The sequence below is a fragment of the Antrostomus carolinensis genome, unplaced genomic scaffold, assembly GCF_000700745.2.
Source record: "Antrostomus carolinensis isolate BGI_N321 unplaced genomic scaffold, ASM70074v2 scaffold54500, whole genome shotgun sequence".
NCBI lineage: Eukaryota > Metazoa > Chordata > Aves > Caprimulgiformes > Caprimulgidae > Antrostomus > Antrostomus carolinensis.
The window spans coordinates 4,901-23,524 of NW_010287436.1; the positions used below are offsets into that span (position 1 = coordinate 4,901).

The 18,624-nt window shown below is 39.3% G+C and overlaps 1 protein-coding gene across 1 annotated transcript in view; it reads right to left on the reverse strand.

The window, feature by feature from the left end:
* Positions 1-18,624, reverse strand: part of LOC104520901 (uncharacterized protein C16orf45) — a 22,588-nt gene that overhangs the window by 168 nt on the left and 3,796 nt on the right. The window contains 4 exon segments of the mRNA XM_010162721.2: positions 2-22; positions 1,345-1,427; positions 3,082-3,196; positions 6,247-6,320. Coding sequence (XP_010161023.2) covers positions 2-22; positions 1,345-1,427; positions 3,082-3,196; positions 6,247-6,320 — 293 coding nt within the window.

An 18,624-nucleotide genomic window follows, 5' to 3' on the forward strand; every position in this document is an offset into this window, starting at 1 on the left:
GCCTTCTTTTCTGCTGGGCTGCCTGCAATGTTCAAAATGGGACACCATTAAAACCAAGAGCTGGTGAAACTATTTCTTCCTACTTCTGGCTTAAAGAATGCAAGCCTTTCCTGACCCTCCCCCCAGATTTTTTTTTTAACAATACATCTAACACTTTGGTAGTAACCAAGCTGGTATGTGGATTCAAACTGCTCAGGAAGTCTTATCTCTTCAGGGGAGGGAATTGGGGGGTAAACCTCTTGCATCTTGTTCAATCCAGGTGTCCCTGTTCACAGCCATAGGGTCAGATAACAGGTCCTTCCACAGAAAGTCATCTTACTGTGTTTCAACCCCAACAACTAAGGAGCTGAAGAACAAAAAGATTGCTAGAGTTTATTCTCTCATCATAACTAGGAGAACAAGATAAAGGTAGGTTTTAATTTTTCAGGGTGAAAATAATCATTTTATCTAACACTGCATTTAAAAGCAATGACATGAAGTAAACTATAACAAGGGAGATGAGTCATGCTTCCTTTGACTAAAAGGGTATAAATAATGAGTGATGCATCTTAAAATGTCTCTGTCAACCTTGCAATTGAACTTAACAGTCATTCCGCATCCTCTGGAAACCCTTTAGCAAGAGCTTGATCTGTGCAAAATGGCAGTGTGTTTGGATACAAACCTCTTCAGCTTCACTTCCTAAGAAGGGCTCTCACTTGACTGTCTCTCTGCCTAAGACCTCAGTCTGAGGCACGTCAAAAATCAGTCTTTTAACTTGTAGAGCTCATGCCACGACTGTTTTGTTTGAAAGTTGCACCTAAATGCTTCCAAGGGATCATGTAATCCACATAGTTTCTGAGAAATCAGTGTGTTTGCAGTTCTGTACGTAAGTGATTCGGGTTGAGGTGATGGAAAAGCCTATTTATGCTGATAAGATGTAAGAAATTCAGGGCAGCTGTGGAAGTTTGTGGTCTTTTTCTTTAGTTTCCATCTTGCCTGCAGTAAAACAGGCAAATTTCACTTCAGATATCCTAGCATATATCTTAAGAGGTGTGTTTTCCAGTTATTTTTGCAGAACCAGATGGGAAAGTGATTGGCAAAAATAAATCTAGTTGCTTAGAAAAGCAGGTTGTGGCAGTGTGTATTCAAAGATACTCTGCGTGTTTAAAACATACAAAGCAATTTGAAAATGGCCATCGATGACTTGAATGCAGTTTTAAGGGGTAACTGGGCATCTAAATTTTAAGTGGGCAGCAACTGCTGATGCACATGCAGAGGCTAGCCCAGCATGGCCTTTGAAAATTATCCAGTTGTCTTGGGAGGTTTTCCTATTATTCTTGTTTTTCTTAATGTTTAGGAACTCACTGGTAGGAGATTGTGTTGCTTTGTCTAAGGGTTTTAACTTGGTGCGAAGGAATTCAGCCATCTCTTTGTCTTCTTCTTTCTCTCTGGTGAAAAAAAGGAAAATAAATGTTACAGAAATAACAATATTTTCCCTGTAAATGGGATAGCAAAACCTAGAGTAGTTTAAATCACTAAAAATTACTGGTAAATCAATAAAATCACTAGTAAACAATTCACTACTTTCTTTTGAAAAACATTTAATTTTGCTGCTTATTAAAGAGCAAAATATTTGCCTAAATGAAAACAGTAACAAACTAATTGTAGAATTCAGAGACAGAATTTTCCCCAAGGTTCTTTACTTGTCTCTGGTAGTGTTGGATTCATTATATTCCCTAGTAAGCAGATTTAAATCATAATATATAATCTATTTTAAGTTGGCCTCACAAGTGCTTCATGATGTTTCCTCTACAAAGTAAAGCAGAGGGTGCATATTGATATGATTCTACTGCTTATTTTTAAAGGCCTGCTTAGACAAAAGACTGGATCTCATAATCTGCTGCTGCTAGTGTTTACCAAAACCAAGTATATTTCTCTTTGCCTAAAGATAAAAAGATTACATTGCTAACCTTAACTGCATCTATTAACAATATTTCCATGTTAGTTTCTTTGCTGTTTTGTTACTTAAACATTAACAATGAGTGCACTGATTGAATATCCCAGTTTAGAGGAAAAGTAGATTTTATTATCAAGAGTTTTAAAGAAAAGCCTCAGGTTTTACTGCAGATGTGAATTGACACTAATGTATCACATCTGCATAGTGCATGGCAGTACATTTTCAGTAGCCTCCAATTAGGCCTCTGTGTTGTCTGTCTGCTGATGAGGTTTTTGTGATTTGCACACCAAACTAGCAGTTGAGAGCTCTGGATTACGTTACTGGCTCAGGCTTCTCGTCAGCTGCTGTCTTTGGCCAGCTCTCTTTGATCAGCTGCAGGACTCTGGCAAGCTTTCTTCCCTCCTGTCCTTTGCTTGCTTAGAATTTAAATGTGTTGGAAAAGATACTGTCATTTAGGGTAAATGGATTTGAGCCTTGAACCTTTACAGTTGAAAGACACAGGGGAAGTAATAGCAAAACTCTGTAGCATGTTGGAATCTCAGTGCAACAGCTGGAATGAATGTTTGAGGAAGACCACAGGTTTCTCTGGAACTTTGGGCTAAAATACTGAGATTAAACCATTCTGAACTTGCTTATGCTTTAGGTTAAGTAGACCTGTGTTAGTAACTGCATTCTCTTTTTTTGGTATGGCAAGGTGAGAATAGTAATATTAAAACCTGACCACATTAATAATTTGTTAAAAAAGGAAAAAAAGGCAGATTTTTAGATGTCTACAAATATGCCCCTTGTGGAATTCCATTTCATGTCTACTTCTTAGGCCCAGAGGATCCTCTGACAGCAGCAAAAATCCTTCTCTTTTTAATGGTAAATACCCTGACACTTTCTGGTAGATAAGTAAGAGACCAAACCCTGCTGTAGTCATGAGATGACTGAATCATTAATGGGAAAAAGAGCCACAGAAATGCAGTCATCTAGTTTTAATGTTTTTGCTATTGAATCAAGAGGAGGCTTAACTTGGTAAGTTGTTTTAAAGGACCAGTTATTTCCCAGTAGTCACTCGCTCCGGTGTAGTGACACTTTTGTCACTCACTCCATATTAGACTTGTAAAATCTAACTAATAAATTCACCTGCTTTTAGTTCTTACCGTAATCGCTCCACCTCTGCATCATCTACGAGAAAATCTCTTTTTTGTACCAGTCTATGGATCTTCTGAATCAGTTCGTCCTCTCTTTGTTTCTCCATCTTTGTTTTTTCTTTTTCTGGTCAAAAACAGAGAAAAGAGACTATTCCTTTGGATTCTAGGGAGCAGGGTGAGCTGGGGTGGGGTGGGGTGGGTATTGCAGGTGTCTAAGAACAAATTGTTGATTGAAGTCAATGGCTCTTCAGACCTGAGTCACCAAAACCCCAGCAAGTCCTAGTCACTGCCTCTTTTCTCTCTTCCACTTGCTGCTGTTGTGTCTGATCAGCTTAATGGTCTGGAGACTCCGTGGGCCTTGCCAAGCCTAGTTTTAATATTAAATTACTCTGCAAGACACTGCTTTGAATATTTTAAAGTGCTTTGGTAAGAAAACAGTCCACGATGCTTGGTTAAAATCCATGGCACAAACTCCCTTTGACCTCAGGGGAAATGAGACCACACCAAAGGGAACCACTTCTCTGTATTTCATGACAGCTTTAGTAATTAATATGTGTCCTCGTTAACTGGCCAGTCTGTAATGACTAGGTTGTCTGTAAACAATGACATGAAAGATGTGCCTGTCGCAAACTAAAATTCAGAATGTTGGGGATTACAGGGCTGTAGTTTTAAGATTATAAAGCAAATGTAGTTAAGACAGAAATCTTCAAACCTAGCAAATGGAGCAAAGATGAGAAAGCCAGAGGCAAATCCCAGCCCACATATTTCCTCAAGAAGCTGAAAATTTTGATTAGCTGAGAAGACGTGTTGTGTTAAATTAAGAATTTTGGTTTTGAGTGGTAGAACTGCATTTAGAGAACCATAAAATTAAGTACAATAAGAGTTGTGGGAAGAAGGGCAAGCTGCCTGCAGTCTGCTGCATCTAAGCTATGTTATGTCTGCTTATTTGAACTTACACTCTAAACAGCTAAATCAATCAGACATTTAAAAATAACTGTTTAATACAGCTTAATTGTGGATCATGGGCTTTAAGGCACTTATTGCTGGGAATTTCTGCAATAAATCCACACCTTTGTAAGTGAGGTAAAAACACCTTGAATATATTTTTGAGACAATATCCTGTAAGTCTCCGTCTCAAAGCCATACTCCTTGGAGAATTTTAAATTATGGTCTGCCAGTGGAGGAGGAAATAATTTGTAATATAACATAAGGCTTCTTTGTCTGGGATGTATTTTCTGTGTTTTGCCTTTTGGAAATTATAAATTAAGGTGATTATTGACTGCTGTGAAGATTTCAGAACTTTTACATTGTTACCTATTGAAAATTCCTGTAATTAATGCTGAATTTGCAGCAGAGAAAAAAGGAGAATGCCACAATTCAGGATGCACGTATTTGGCAGGCAGTTTCCTGAAGGATATCTTAGGAGAGTACATCTCAATCTGGGAAGAGGATAGATTGAAAGGAAGTAGAAAGTAGCTTCTACCTTCAGTAGTGGGAGGAAGAGATCCCTTGCTCCATAGACATAAGAGGCAAAGCAAGAAGTAGCAGTGATTTCTTCAGCAAAGTACTGCATACTCTGTGTTCTAAAAGACTGATCCCATGTCTGCTGAAACTGGCTAAACTCTCTGTGCTGAAACCAAACAGCAGGCGTCTCTAAACAGATCCATATGCTAACAGGAAAGTTAAGATAAAGATGTTATGAATGAACCCATTTCTGGAAAGTGTTTTTCTAGGTTAGGCACACGCTGTGTCAGCACGTAGCTCTGTGTGAACGCCAGCAGCTTCTTTGTCTTCGTTAAGACAAAAGTATTGTTGTGAGTCTGCCAAAAGGTGGTGCTGCCGGAACTGCGCAATGTTAATTCCTGAGTATGAGATTTGCAAAGTGCAAAGGGGGAACTGCTGTCTGTGGAGCTCTGCTTAAGACTTTGTGACTGGAAAATAGTTTCTAAGAGGTTAAAAAAAAAGCCCACCAAAAACATGAAAACAGATCAACCCTAACTCAGTAAAAAGTATGAATAGGAAAGCTGCAGACTAGGAGAGGTGAGGCAAGGGGAATAATTCATAAAATTTTTCTAGAAGTTATAATCCTTTCCAATACCATTTAAACCAATGATGTACCAACAGTGTTATTAGAAATTTAAAATGTGACCTATAAGTAACTAGGAAGTATAAAGAAAGAAAAAGAGAAATTATTAATCCACTCTTGGGTGCAAAGAAAAGTGGAAAAGTTTCTCTATGACTAAAAACTCGTGACCTCAGAGTAGACCCATGTTTACTTTGAGTGACCTGCTCCCTCTTTTCTGGGGAGAAAGTTGTCCTTTAAAGTTGTACAATAAAATGAGGGGTGGGAAATGAAGATAACCAAAGGAGAGTCAAAACTTGTCTTCCCTTAATAGTTGGGCAGCTGCAAATTATTTCTGAAGGATGCTAGAGGCCATGCAGCAGTATCTAGTGCAAATGGCCCACTGCAGTTGTGGAGTGTTTTGCAGGATCTGTTTGTACTTTTTTCTTGAACAGAGTATCGGTGTTGTGGATGATGTAAAACAGCAAAGCGGTAGTAAAGCATAATTCCTCATTGGTTGCAGCTGGAGTTTGGAGTTAAGGTCTGCAAAACTGACCATAACTCTATCCCTCCTTAGAGCAGTGAATTTGCAGAGAATTAAGGCAAAACACAAAGCAGACTTTGCCCCTTGTTCTTTGTAGAAACCCATTTTCCTTTATTCTAGAAGGCAGACTTAACTACAGGTCTGACAATGAATTGATATATTTAGGAAAAAAATAATCATGTTCACAGTGGGGGTTATAAATCCCTCTCCTTTCTCCCTTTTATCTCAGGTATCTTGGCACTCTGTCTTTTCTACCTGACAATCTCTGTGCCACTTGGTTCCCTTGAGATTGCCAAGGGAGTGCAAGATCTAAGAAATGTGCACCTTGTTTGAGTGATATTTGCAGAGTTGCTGCCAAGGGAGCAGTGAAATAGAGCATGAAAAGGAATTTAGAGCCCAGGAGATTAAGGATGAAACAGGAAGAAAAAATGACTAGAGGAAGGAGATGTGAAACTCAATCCTGGGGGGAGATTTCTTATTGTTAGGGACAGAGGTGTGTTCCTGACACCATTCCCACCTGCACATCACCCAGGTGTTATCCTAATATTGGGCTGGAGACAGCTATTACCTGGGATTGCTACCAAACTCTGCAGCTCTTTCTTGAGGTTCATAATGTCTTTGCACAGCTGGATGTCATCCATCCTGCAGAAACAGAAAAACCATGGTCAGAGACATGCAAACACCATCGTGTGTTGATGGGATTGGCCAGATCTCATCTGAGTATACGATACTGTCCCTTGCCTGGGACCTGTGCATCAGCTGGAAGTGCAGACATTTAACCTGGGGATACTGATACTGTTCCTTCACCAATTTAAACAGATAGCAAAAGGTATTTAATACTAAATGCCTGTTCAGCCCTTGATTACTTGTCTTACTGGGATCTAATTTGTATGTAGGTCATATCTGTCAGTGCAGATTATTTCATGTGCCTTTTGCTTTCTTGGATGTCACAGAGCATCCTGGAATGGGCATCTGTGTATTTAGTAGTCATTAAAAAACAGGTGTACCATACTGCACATACTGCAGCAACAGTTTTCACTAGGGAAAACAGCAAGGGTAAGAATAACAGGGAGCCTGGGAAGGGCCAGCAGAAATTGAATAAATTGTCACAGCAAAGACAAGGTTTATATTCCATTACCAACTTTCTTTGTGACCTTACTAATAACTTAGCCCTGATACCAAAGATCTGGAAATTGCCCCAGTTTGGCATCTAACTATTTAGAGGTCTTATGCCTTGGGTGAATGTCTTCTATGGCTGATGTGAGCATTTAAGATCCCTGATGTGTGCAGAAAGTACATTAGTGTTAAGACACAGAAGACAGCTAAACAAAATCTGTAACATAAGCAGAAACTGCACCTTCAGCTCTTATTCAAACTGATACAGATTCTGAGGTCTACTGTACTGAATTATTTCCCTGGAAGCAAGCAAACTTCAACATTAACTTCCTGGCAACTGTTTTATTTTAATGTCTCAGCCATACTGGCAGCCAAGGCTTATGTGTTGGTTCTGCGGGCTGCATCAGGGGCTTGCATTTTGAAGTCATGCCCTGAAGAATACAAAAAACAGCCCCTGTGATTAATTGTATGTTCTTCAACTTGGATATCACCAACGCTATCCTTGCCCACGGATCTCCAAGTCCTTGTTTCAGAATCCTGTCCCTGAAGGGTGGATTGCCTGTTGCACTTGAAGGTAGCTGAACTGCTATCAAAACATGGGTTGTCACAGTGGTATTTCAAAAGAGGAAACCTGAGAGATTAGAGTGTGTGTGTATGTGACAGCAAGTGCAGTCAAATTACGGAATTAAGTAAGGAGTGGAAAAAGTAGGTGTTTCTGGCACAAGTAAGATTTTAATCACAACCTAAGAGCTTGTATTCTCCTTGCTGCCTCTGTTATTAAAACATGTTGATCCTTTTATTATTTGTTGCTTTGGTTAACTCCACATTCCCTGTTCCACTACTTTCACTGTGCTATGACAGCTATTCCTGTTGTCTTTTTACTTCTCTCTTCCCAAAATATGACAGTGAAATACCTCTGATGATAATCTTCATTGCTGACTCCTTTTCCTCATTTAGGTGCCACTGTCACCTCCACTGGGGATCTGCTCTCCCACTGTACATCTCTTGTCAGACTTGCTTTTATTGGGAAGATTGGCATGCCAGCCTCAGGGCTAGTCCGTGGTGCACTGTTCTATGTGTTTAGGACACTTGGAGGCAGAGACATTTATACTCATGATTATTCTTGTTTGGGTTCCCCATATTATTCAGGCTGATCACAAGCAAAGCCTGTTTTACTCTTGAGATCCACTTTGCTAAATGGTACTGAAATTACTTTTTATCAATTAACAATCTTAAAAACTATCCCCTCAGGAGAATCGATACTCAAAATGTACCGGGATGTGAGCAAGCCTTGCAGCTCCTTATCCATTCAACATTCATGCAGTTTAGGTGTCATATTAATATAATGAGTTTTAAGATATTTGAGGAAAATTACCATGGTTAACAAAGATGACAGTTTCTTGATGAGAAATGTTCAATATTGAACTGCTGTATTCAAATTATATTTAGAGACCAGACCCTCAGCTATGGAAGAGAATGGTGAGTTTCTACAAAAGAGATCTCCATGACATACAGACAGAGGAAATTTTTTTTTCTGTACCTTTCTGTAGATTTGGCTTCATTCAGGGAAGATCTGAAAAATACTAATTAAAATACGTCACTGTATCAGGTTGGCTCCTTGCCCTCCTCAAGGAACTCCCAAAAGCTAATGTCACTGCTCTTCTCTCAGATTTTGAGGAATTTAAAATATCATTGGCTGTATGTTCCAAGTGAGCAAGATCACTGATGATCAGTAGTACCTACAGCCTCTATGCTCAGTTTGTGGCAAAGGTACTGGCCTCATATTGCAACTGTAGTTGCAATTCCTCCCATTATTTTGTCTCTTCTAAAATCTGACTGCAGAGCATATAGCTAGCATTCTTCATGTATGTTTTTAGCATCTTTTTTTCCTGAGATCTAAACTTTGTTCCTGCCTTGTAATTCACAGGAGAGAAGTAAATATGTGGCCAAGCACTTGAGGGCTGTAACAGTTCTGTGTTAATCTGAATTCCAAAAGTCATAAGCCAGTCCCAGGTTTGTAGGCTGGTGTGTTTTGATGATGGACAAAGACTAAACCCACCATCTGTACAAATCCCCTTAAGCACATGGAGTGTCATTCCTCCCATCTGTGTCAAACAGCTTTTGTGTTTCATCCACTCCATGGTGCTGTTTAGGAGAGGGGAGGAAAAAAAAAAAAGTTAAATGACTAAAGGAGGGCTATGGGACATATTAATAAAAACCAGGTGAAGGCTTCATCCATCTGACTTATGAAAGCAGGAGGTATAGTTGCTTGTAACTAAAAAGTACATCACGCATCTAGCAAATAATACTGAATGTAGGGCTACAACTGCTGTCCTGGGCAAGAGTCGTCTTGTTTACCTCAAAGAAGAGGGAAGAGGAAGAACTCCTGGGAAAGTGGATTTCTTATTTGAAAGCTAGATAGTCAGCAGGGTTTGACTGAGAACATATTTGTATTACTGTCAGACCTCTTTAGTAAGTAAAAAGAGCTTTTGGGAATCTTAGAGAGCAGGAATCTGCAGAGTAGCGAAAACAAAACTCCTTTAGGTCCCCTAACCTTCTACAGAGAAGCTGGAAAAACATGCTGAGTCTAATTCTGCAGCATTTTCTCTCCTATATTATAAGTCAAATCTATCAGAGTGCAAGATGGGCAAGAGGAGAAGTTACATAGACTATTGTCCAGCTTATTTAAGAGTACTGTTGTACTCCCTGTGCATATAGATGCCGCATGGCATAGGGTACTGAGATGGCACCCTCCAGGCCTGTTTCAGTTATCTGCAAGGCTGCTTGAGACATTTGCATAAAATTTGCAATATACAAACGACCTTTACTGAACTCTCTGATCTCTGGAATAGATAGTACATTTTTTCCAGTCTCTGTGAGATAATTTTTGATGTGGTAGACAGTAAAGCAAACAGCAGTTACAATATGTCAGTTTTTCCCCCAGAGCTGAGCTTAAATGTCTGCCCAGCAGTCTTAAACACATGAGTTATGAGTATGATAAAACATTTCTCTTATTAAGAGCCCAGATCCATTCCTGGAGCAGTTTCAATAGTATTGAACTAGGGATGAATTCTCAGTATGCTTTCATGTATTCCTGACACACTGTCTGCAATTTTGATTTTCTGTTTCTTGATGGCTTATTGCAAGAAACCTTCTGTGTGCTTGAAGATATCAAATAAGCATGTATTGTTATTTTCCCTCTTGGTATTTCAAGCTATATCATCAAAACCTAAAAGCAGACTCTCTGCTCAAGAAAAGGATAAAATAGCTCATAATGAATAAACAGCATGAGCAAAAGATTTTCTGAACATGTCACAAAATGACAGGAAAATAAGTGGGTCGGAAGAGTCTGCAGTAATCTGGCACAGTGACTCAGCCCCAGTACGTGTTTCTTTGGTCCAGTTACTAGGAGAATAATGCTCTGAGTGCTGTCAGTCCCATAAGATCCACAAGTGAGGTGACAGCATGAGTCACCTCTGCTGTGCACCATCTGGACTGAGGGGGAGCAGGGCAAGGAAACAGAGAGGAGACCTCCCATTCAGCTGTGCCCTGGCAGGTCTCGGAGGCTGTGGAAGATAATGCAGACAGGACTTAAAAAAAAAAAAAACCAAAAAATATTCTGTACTGGGCATAGAAGTGTTTTGCTTTGTTTCAATAGAAATTATTCTGTAACAGCTAAATTTTTCTGTCTCTGTGGCTGAGGAAGAAAACCAAATTCCCTAGTGTAAGACCCAGGTACTACCTAGAGCCATAGATGCAAAAATTATAGTAAAAGGCAGTAGGAAAATCATTAAATGCTCACCTTAATGGTCAGCCAAAGAAAAAAAGATGGCCAATGAGTTTGTCGAATGCTTACGATTTGAGAGTAGGAACTATTAATAACAGCTATATAAGCATCAAGGATGAGCAGAGCAGTTCAGTGTGTCTGGAGAGTGCCTTTGTTGAATGACTTCCAAAGCTAGAAATAGATCTGTGCTGCCTTTAGCATGTTTATTAAGAGGAGATCTGAGATCCTTTTGTTTTCTGTTACTGCATTAAAGTACCTGAAATTTAAAAACTAATGTAGAGTGGTTTTGTTGGTTTACTTCCCTCTCTTCCAAGAGGGTTTTCAGGCACTTAGGTTATTTTTAGTTCTGTTTTAATACATTCATGTCTCAGAAGTAAAATGCTTGTAATTGTTACAGTTTCTGAAGACTTTGATACTGCAGGCCTAGGAGATGGCCTAAGAATTGGATGTCATGCTAAGTCATGAGGTGACACGATTACATGTATCTAGATAAGGTCTCAATATAGGCATAAGAAGGTCATCTCCTTGGTGGTTCCAGCAATGAATGTGCTGAACACCAGCCAAGAGCAGTCAGATGGAGAAATTTAGGCGATTGAAGTAAAAAGCTGTGTGGAAATAAAATAGTTGCTACAGAGAGATGGTAATGTGTTGTTAAGCTGCGGATTCATTAAAATAAGGTGGGGAGAAGGGACATCAGTGGAGGCTGTCTTTGGGGACTGCAGGTGTTTAAGGCTTTGCCAAAGCTGTAGGGAATCTGGAATGGTGAAAGTATACTGGGAATAGAAGAAAACAAGAAGTTTATGTATGCCTCTCTTCTACATTTGAATCCATTTTGTCCCTGTCAATTCATCTTAGTTTCTTAAAGCTTCTAATTATAAACCTGTGATATCACAGGCAACACTTAATGAATATAGCACACATTGTCTGAGTCATTATGCTGTGTGTTTATCACCTTGTTATTTAGCTCAGCACCTGGTGCTGCTCAGGCTGAAAGACACAGAGCTGGCAATTAAGATAACAGATTGCTGACCAGCCTGCTTGGCAGGTCAGGTTACAAATCAAAAGTCTTATGATTAACTATTAAAATAAGTTTGTCTATCTTTTTCTTGTTAAAAGTGCTCTCTGATGGAGGAACAGTGGCTAGAAGCACTAGACCACAACTTGCAAAGTAATGTAATTCAGTTGTCATTTCAGACAACTGAAGATGGCAGGACTTGAAAATCTCGGTCCCTGGAGGTCATACTTAAGGCATATTTCACAGAAATTCAGAACAGTGTCCAAAGAAGCTGTCTGTATTTCATTCTCACTGACACTGTTAAATTCTCCTGAGCTTGGCCATCTCCTCTCCCAGTTATGAAGTTTTACTGTCAACTTCAATAGCAACAAGAGGAGCTTTCCTGGAAATGCCCCACTGTGGAGGGGAATATTTCTCTATGTGGCAACTGACTAAGTTAATTTGTCTAAAAACATACAGTAGAGAAGTTGGATTTAAATTCAGAAGTATCTAATCCCATTGCAGTAGCATACGGAAGACTGAATGCAGTCTATATTACTGACCTAAAAGTGACTAATTCAAAAGATTAAAGATACCCAGAGCTGTTCCCTCTTCTCTTAAGAGCAATTTGTGAAAACCACAACTATTTAAATAAAATTCTCTATTACATAATTATTTTCCTAGCTGTCCAGTAGAGACAATGAGAATTCCTCCCTTTACTTTTTTTTTCAGACACAAACATCTTGACTAACAGGTACAGTCCATTAAATACTTTGCTAATGATATGTTTATCATTATATACCACTAAAAACATGCTTTTCCTTTCTGAGCGTTTTAACGTAGCATTTTTACTGCCACAAACTTGAAAGTGTAATGTCATCTTTTCTTCTGGTGTTGGTTGGTTGCTGTCAAATGCAAACAAAGGCATTTTTCTTTCTTCTTTGAGACCTGACTTGTATTTATACTTTCAGCTTAAAGTGCAGAGTCTGGAACTTAGCAATTCTGTCCTGAACTCATGTTCCTGAGGCTTCCAGGCTCCCAGCTGGAAAGCTGGGAGACCCTCACCAGAGCTGGACCTTCCAGGAGTTCCCAGTTCTACACTGGGCATGCTGACATCCTTGAGGCTCACAGATCCACAGCAGTTCCCTAGAAATGCTGTCCCTAATCTCCGAAGCCTCAGACTTTGAGTATTTGACAACTTTAATTACAGAAACCAGGTTGGGCGATTTCCCAGCTTACGGTCTCCTGGTTAATTTCCTCAAGGACTCTGGATATTTGCAGGTGAGACACCATTGCAATGTGCTCAAGTTGGGAAAGGTGAACGAGGACATACAGTCACAGCCACACGTTAATCCTATCTTGCAGAAGTGTGTGTGCCACTCCAGGCTACATCAATGGGGACAGCCATGGTATCCCTCATAAAGCTGGGCTTTGTATTTTCCCTAATGGTACCTTATCTTACGAAGCCAGCAACCTGACAAGTATATTTATTGAAAAATACATATCATCACACAACTGCTGCGTCCTCTACAGTATCCCAGAGTGCATCCTGTGTTCCTAGAGCAAGATACAATGAGGGGAAAAACAAGGAAGGAATTCATAGTAAGTTATTACTCCTTTCAACAAAAAGACATATCTTACTGAAAACACTGACAACTCTATTAATGAAAAAAATCTGGTTTTGTTGCTGTTACTTCTTTGCACAATAGTAACAGTAGGTGCCAAACTCAGAGAAAAGTGCTAGATGCTGTACACGTAAGTAAACAGTCCTAAGGGTTGATGCTACATTAGTGAGTCACAAAGTATTTGTCTGAAAAATTAAAATTTGAAATTAACTTAGTTCGTACAAAGACAAAGCAATCATTGCTGCCTTTTCTCACTTCAGAATGGAAACACTCCCTGTAAGCAGGCTTTGTAGTACAGTATTACTTTTTGAGTTTAGCCAGTAATGAGAAAGAGACTGTTTCATGTTTCCACTTTGTGAAAGTCTACTAGATTGCTGCATTAATTCTAAATTAAAACATAGGATTTCTAAGTTGGTTTATTGAAGGTTATCATCACCAAAGGAATTAACCTCTCACTTCTGCGTTCTTGTATAGCTTGATGTTGCTTCACTTTGCAGTGGTTGTATGAAGCCAGGCAATTAGCAGACATACCATTTTGTACTTTAAAATACCAATGTGCTGTGCATGCTGCAGAAAACATAAAGGTGAGAATCCTGTCTAATCTCTGTTGATGTGTTATTGACCTTAGAAGGAATATGGACTATAAATTTTTCTCAATGATGAATTTGCCCTAAATGTGAGATTCTATCATTATGTCCAATACCATATAGAATAACCATTACTGACTATCCCAGCTCTAATACTACTAGCAATGTCACTGCAGCAAAAAGGAGATTTATGGGTTTTTTGCAAAGTGGGAAAAGGATAACAGTTAAAATGGCAAGTAAAGAAGAAGTAAGCCTGATTGGAAGCAAGAAAACCCCCCAAAACCAGAGATTAATTATGCACTCTGGACAGCTAATGAAGCTGTGGGACTGCTAGTATGAGTTTATTACCAGGGGAAAGTCAAGTTGCAGCAAACTTACCTACATAAAAGGTAACTGTTCCTGGGATTACAAGTAAGCAAACATAATAGTGTAAAATGGTCTAAAAACCTGGATAGATCTATGGAGAATTTGGATGATATAGACATTATGAGAACTCTGGAGAAGAGGGAGTCTTCTAGTAGTGTGCACTGAGAGCGTACAAAGACAATGACCAATTTTAATTCTGCGAAGTCAATGGAGAGGTGAATTTGGCTTTTTCACAGTGTTAGTTTGGCTGTGTAACAACCACACAGACACTAAGCAAATACTGTGTATTGTATTTATATTTTTACAGATAATACAAGTTTAATGAGGTAAGTAGAACTGTTTTCAATAACTACTTATAAATCAACCTAATAGGTTTTACTATTTAATATCCTCTAATCTCTATACATTGAAAAATTGCCATTCAGTATCACCTACATTGCAGAAATAGCCACTCCCAAGACAGCTATCACAGGTAGAAGCAACCTCCACAGTTTTATTTCAAGGTCATCCAATATAGCTGGCTTCAAGTTTTGCTTTCCATCTGGAAAGCCAGCAGCATCAGGCACTGGCAGATTTCCCAAGGAGCATGTTTCATGATGGCAGTGAATCTTATTTTATAAGAACTCCATGTCTTTTCTATTCACAGGCATAGGCAGTAACTGTGGGTGATAAGATCTTACCTATACAAGTAATAGTTACTGGGTCAGAATATGGTAATACATTTTAAAGTGCATGAATTTTGCAGTACAAATGATTTTGGGGTTCAGTTTTGATCTGTTTCTATATGATATAGAGGTCTGATGTTTTGCTGCCTGTGTCCTCTGTCAGCTAAGCACATGCATTATCCATTTTTACAACTGTGTCTTTCAGCACAGTAGATTTCCATGTCCCCCAGTGATATGCATCCTAAACTGCTTCTGAAGCCGCACTTAAGTATCCATAGCAGTAACACATTAAATCTGCAACAAAGAGGATACTGCCTGAGCAGCTCCCTCAGCTTTTGGGTCTGCTATCTCATGAGGAAAGAAAAAAGGAAAGTGGGACAGGAGAACTGGAAAGGGAGAGAGAGTGTGCGTGTTCTGAAGTGGTATGTTTGCTTTCTTTAACAGCAAAGACAGATTGAAAATTTACAGTTTGACCCAAAACTCTTTTTAGAGAGAACATTTTTAGAAATGAGCTGAGAGAAGCCTGAGAAGCAAATGAGGGGGAATGCTGGCTCACTATAAGCCAATGCTTTTCTGTACATATTGTCTCCCTCATATCAATACATGCTGAGTCCTCAGCTTTTCTGAAAATAAACCCAGAAGAGCTGGAGATAGTATATGATGGCTTTAAGCTGTATTTTCATTTCCTGGGCTGGCTGGAGATGGTCACAACAGCTCCTGGCATAGTTCTGTGAAATTTCACAGTATCAGTAGCATAGAAGGAGAGATGCTATGAACAGCCACAATTGCTACATAACCTTGCTATATCCTGAGGAGGTCCATCCTGGGCATTAAGTGAGACAGGGTCTTGAGACAAAAATAGGATTTGATAATGTAATTACAGAGTAAATCACAGTGCGTCTGCTTTGCTGTGACTATGGTTGCCTGAGCTAAAATGTGATTGCACAACTTAAATTGTGGCATTACCTAATTGAGGAAGGTTTGATTTGTTAATCTGCAAATTGGTTCTATGTAAACTTTAGGTAATTCTTCACAGCAAGCAGGTATTCAGCTGGAAATAGTACAGACTTCCTGGATATGAAGAGTACAGCTGTCTTCAGCTGCCCTCCACTTCTTTTTAAAGGAGGAGATAACAGCATTGAGCAAAGCAAAGGACAGGCTTACAAAGGCTAATACCTGACTTGCAATTTGCACCAAGGTCTGAGAAATATTATGACCTGTTAATTGATAGGTTCAGATAATTTTGCTTTCTTTATTTCTTTGTATCAATAAAAAGAAAAACAAGAATTACCAGAAAGCTGGCCTCTATTAAAGTATACAGTACAAAATTATTTCACTGTGGTATATAGCATGTAATCTGTTAAATAGATAAATTGTTCAGCTGCTTCCCTTGCTTTTCAGATAAAAAAATTCAGGGGACAGGCTGTCACATGTCTGATTTTATTGAGCTACACTCAACAACATTAAAATTGCTGTGTTTTGCAATAACGAAGCTTCACAAATTTGAAAATCACAGATGTCAGTTGGAGTTTCCTGTACCGTATGGCTTTGCTTCACTTCAGAGTTCCACAAAGTTACACTGTTTTTAATATATCTTTGTCTTCAAGTGCTTTAGTTTTCAATTACTGAAATGAGGTCTCACATTGTTTAGTATACTAGTAACGAATTTCCACTTCTATTTGCAAGGCAAAGACAAAAGAGCAGACAAAGGAGTACAGAGCAGTACAAAAGAGAGGAAAAAATCACACATCTTGTAACTGTACAGATAGTTGTGGTCTTCACTTAAAAATTTTTGGTGTTTCATTTTTAAACAGGGTCAATCCTCTTTCCACTGTTCTCACTGAATGTTACTTTTTCTGTATTTTGGGGAAGTTTAACACAGTGATGGGCAGACTACAGAAATATCTATATTTCTCTAAAAGCAAACACAGGTAAATTATTGGTCTCTCACTAAAAACCAGTATGTATTGTTCTGGGGGGCTGGGGCCAGTACCTGTTGTGTGAGCCTAAGAGATATGGACAGACTGCAACACCTTCTTAAAGATATTTTCTGAATTTTAAAATAATTCATATAAGTACCTCCCTGACTTGTCTGCCAGTCAGGAATTATGCAATTTCTGGAAACTGTCAGTAGATGTCTGCCAGACAGGTTAATTTTCAGAGCTCTGCCCCATAAACTGCACCGAGTTTGGGTTTGGTGTGGTGCCTTCTTGGGTGCTGTATTTGGGGTGGTCTGAGCAGTGAGTGTATTTATACGAAGGACAAGTGGAGGACACATGCATTTAACAGCCCTGCATCCATATATCCCCTGGTTTTCACAAAGGCCTCCTGGGACAGACTCACCAGTGCTCCACTGCCTCCCACTGGTGCCAGAGCAATGGAGGTGGTCACTAGAGAAACAGTTTTTGAGGGCCTTAGCTGTCAGCCCATGGCACTCTATGCCACACAGCCCAGCAGACAACAAGGGGAGTTTGAGAGGAAGGAAACAAATTTCTGAAAGCTGTTGTAAGAGGAAGGTGGGTGTTATGGGGAGGGCTGCTGCAGTGGCCCCCCAGACAGGGCAGCCATTTTGTTTGGTGTGGTGGAGCTGCCACAGCTGGCAGCCATTTTGTGTCATGCCGCGGCAGAGCTCATTTCACCCGTGAGGGCCAGCGGGCAGTCAGCACGGCCTTGCATGGCTCTGCAGTGGAAAGGCCCCTAAGAGGGGCTCCTTCTAAATTTAAGAATAAATTGTGCCCATTATTAAAGGAATTTTTGCTCCTTTTTCCTTTCTTTAACCAGGCAGGTGAGGTCTCTTTATCTTGGTGACTGACTTCAGTATGGTGTGAGGTACTGTTGCTGACTGTGTGTCCAAATCTCTTTCTAAAGGTGGAAAATTTCTTCCTGAGGAGATTAACCTTTCTGCCAATGGCCCAGAGCGAAGATCGTGAGTAATTTTTTAATATCTAGTACAGCACAAAGCAACTTGCTTATTCACAGTGTGACTGTTGCAAAGAGGTGGGGGGAAATTCATAAACTAAAAAAAACCCATGCTTTGATGTTTTAACTCAATACTTAATCACAGAAACATCTGTTAAATTTGTTCAAATAAAATAGAAATTTTCCTCACTTTAATTTTGAAAACTGAAAATCTGGTCTGTTGAACTAATAGTATGTTTGATAGGCACAGGCTAACAGATGAGACACTGAGCCTGCTTGGATATGTATGAGGGAAAAAACCCACCTATAGTCTTGTATGATTTTTGAATGCTACTCTGTACCACCTGTTAAGTCTAATACTATTAAATCCTTTTATTTTTTTAGTTTAATCCCACTGCCTGATTCTCAAATACTTTAGGACTTGCTTTGAAATAATAATGATGATTAAGTATCTGGCTTTTATTTCTTCACCATCCCACTCTTTCTTTCACCCCTACAGGGTGACTCTTCTAAAGCTTTTAGTGATGATGAACTGTTCAGTAAAGATTTTATTTAGATACTGAAATGTTACCAACTGTGAATACTGTAATGTAACATTTGCATAGTGATATAGGAGCAAGATATTTCTTTTTTATCCCTTTTGTTGTCCAACAGACTTCATTAGTCATTGGTATTATTTTGTTCAGTGGGGAGAAGGAATATGGATCTCATAGTATTATTATGGTAAAAATAAGGCCTCAGTGCCTTAGGTTTCAAAACAAGGAAAGCTGTCTGTATGTTTTGATAAAGACTCCCTCATTTAGAGTTCATGTTGCTTGAAGAGAGAGACACGCTATATAGATCACAGCTGAGGAACTTCCTGAAAGACTGTTAACACCATCGATATT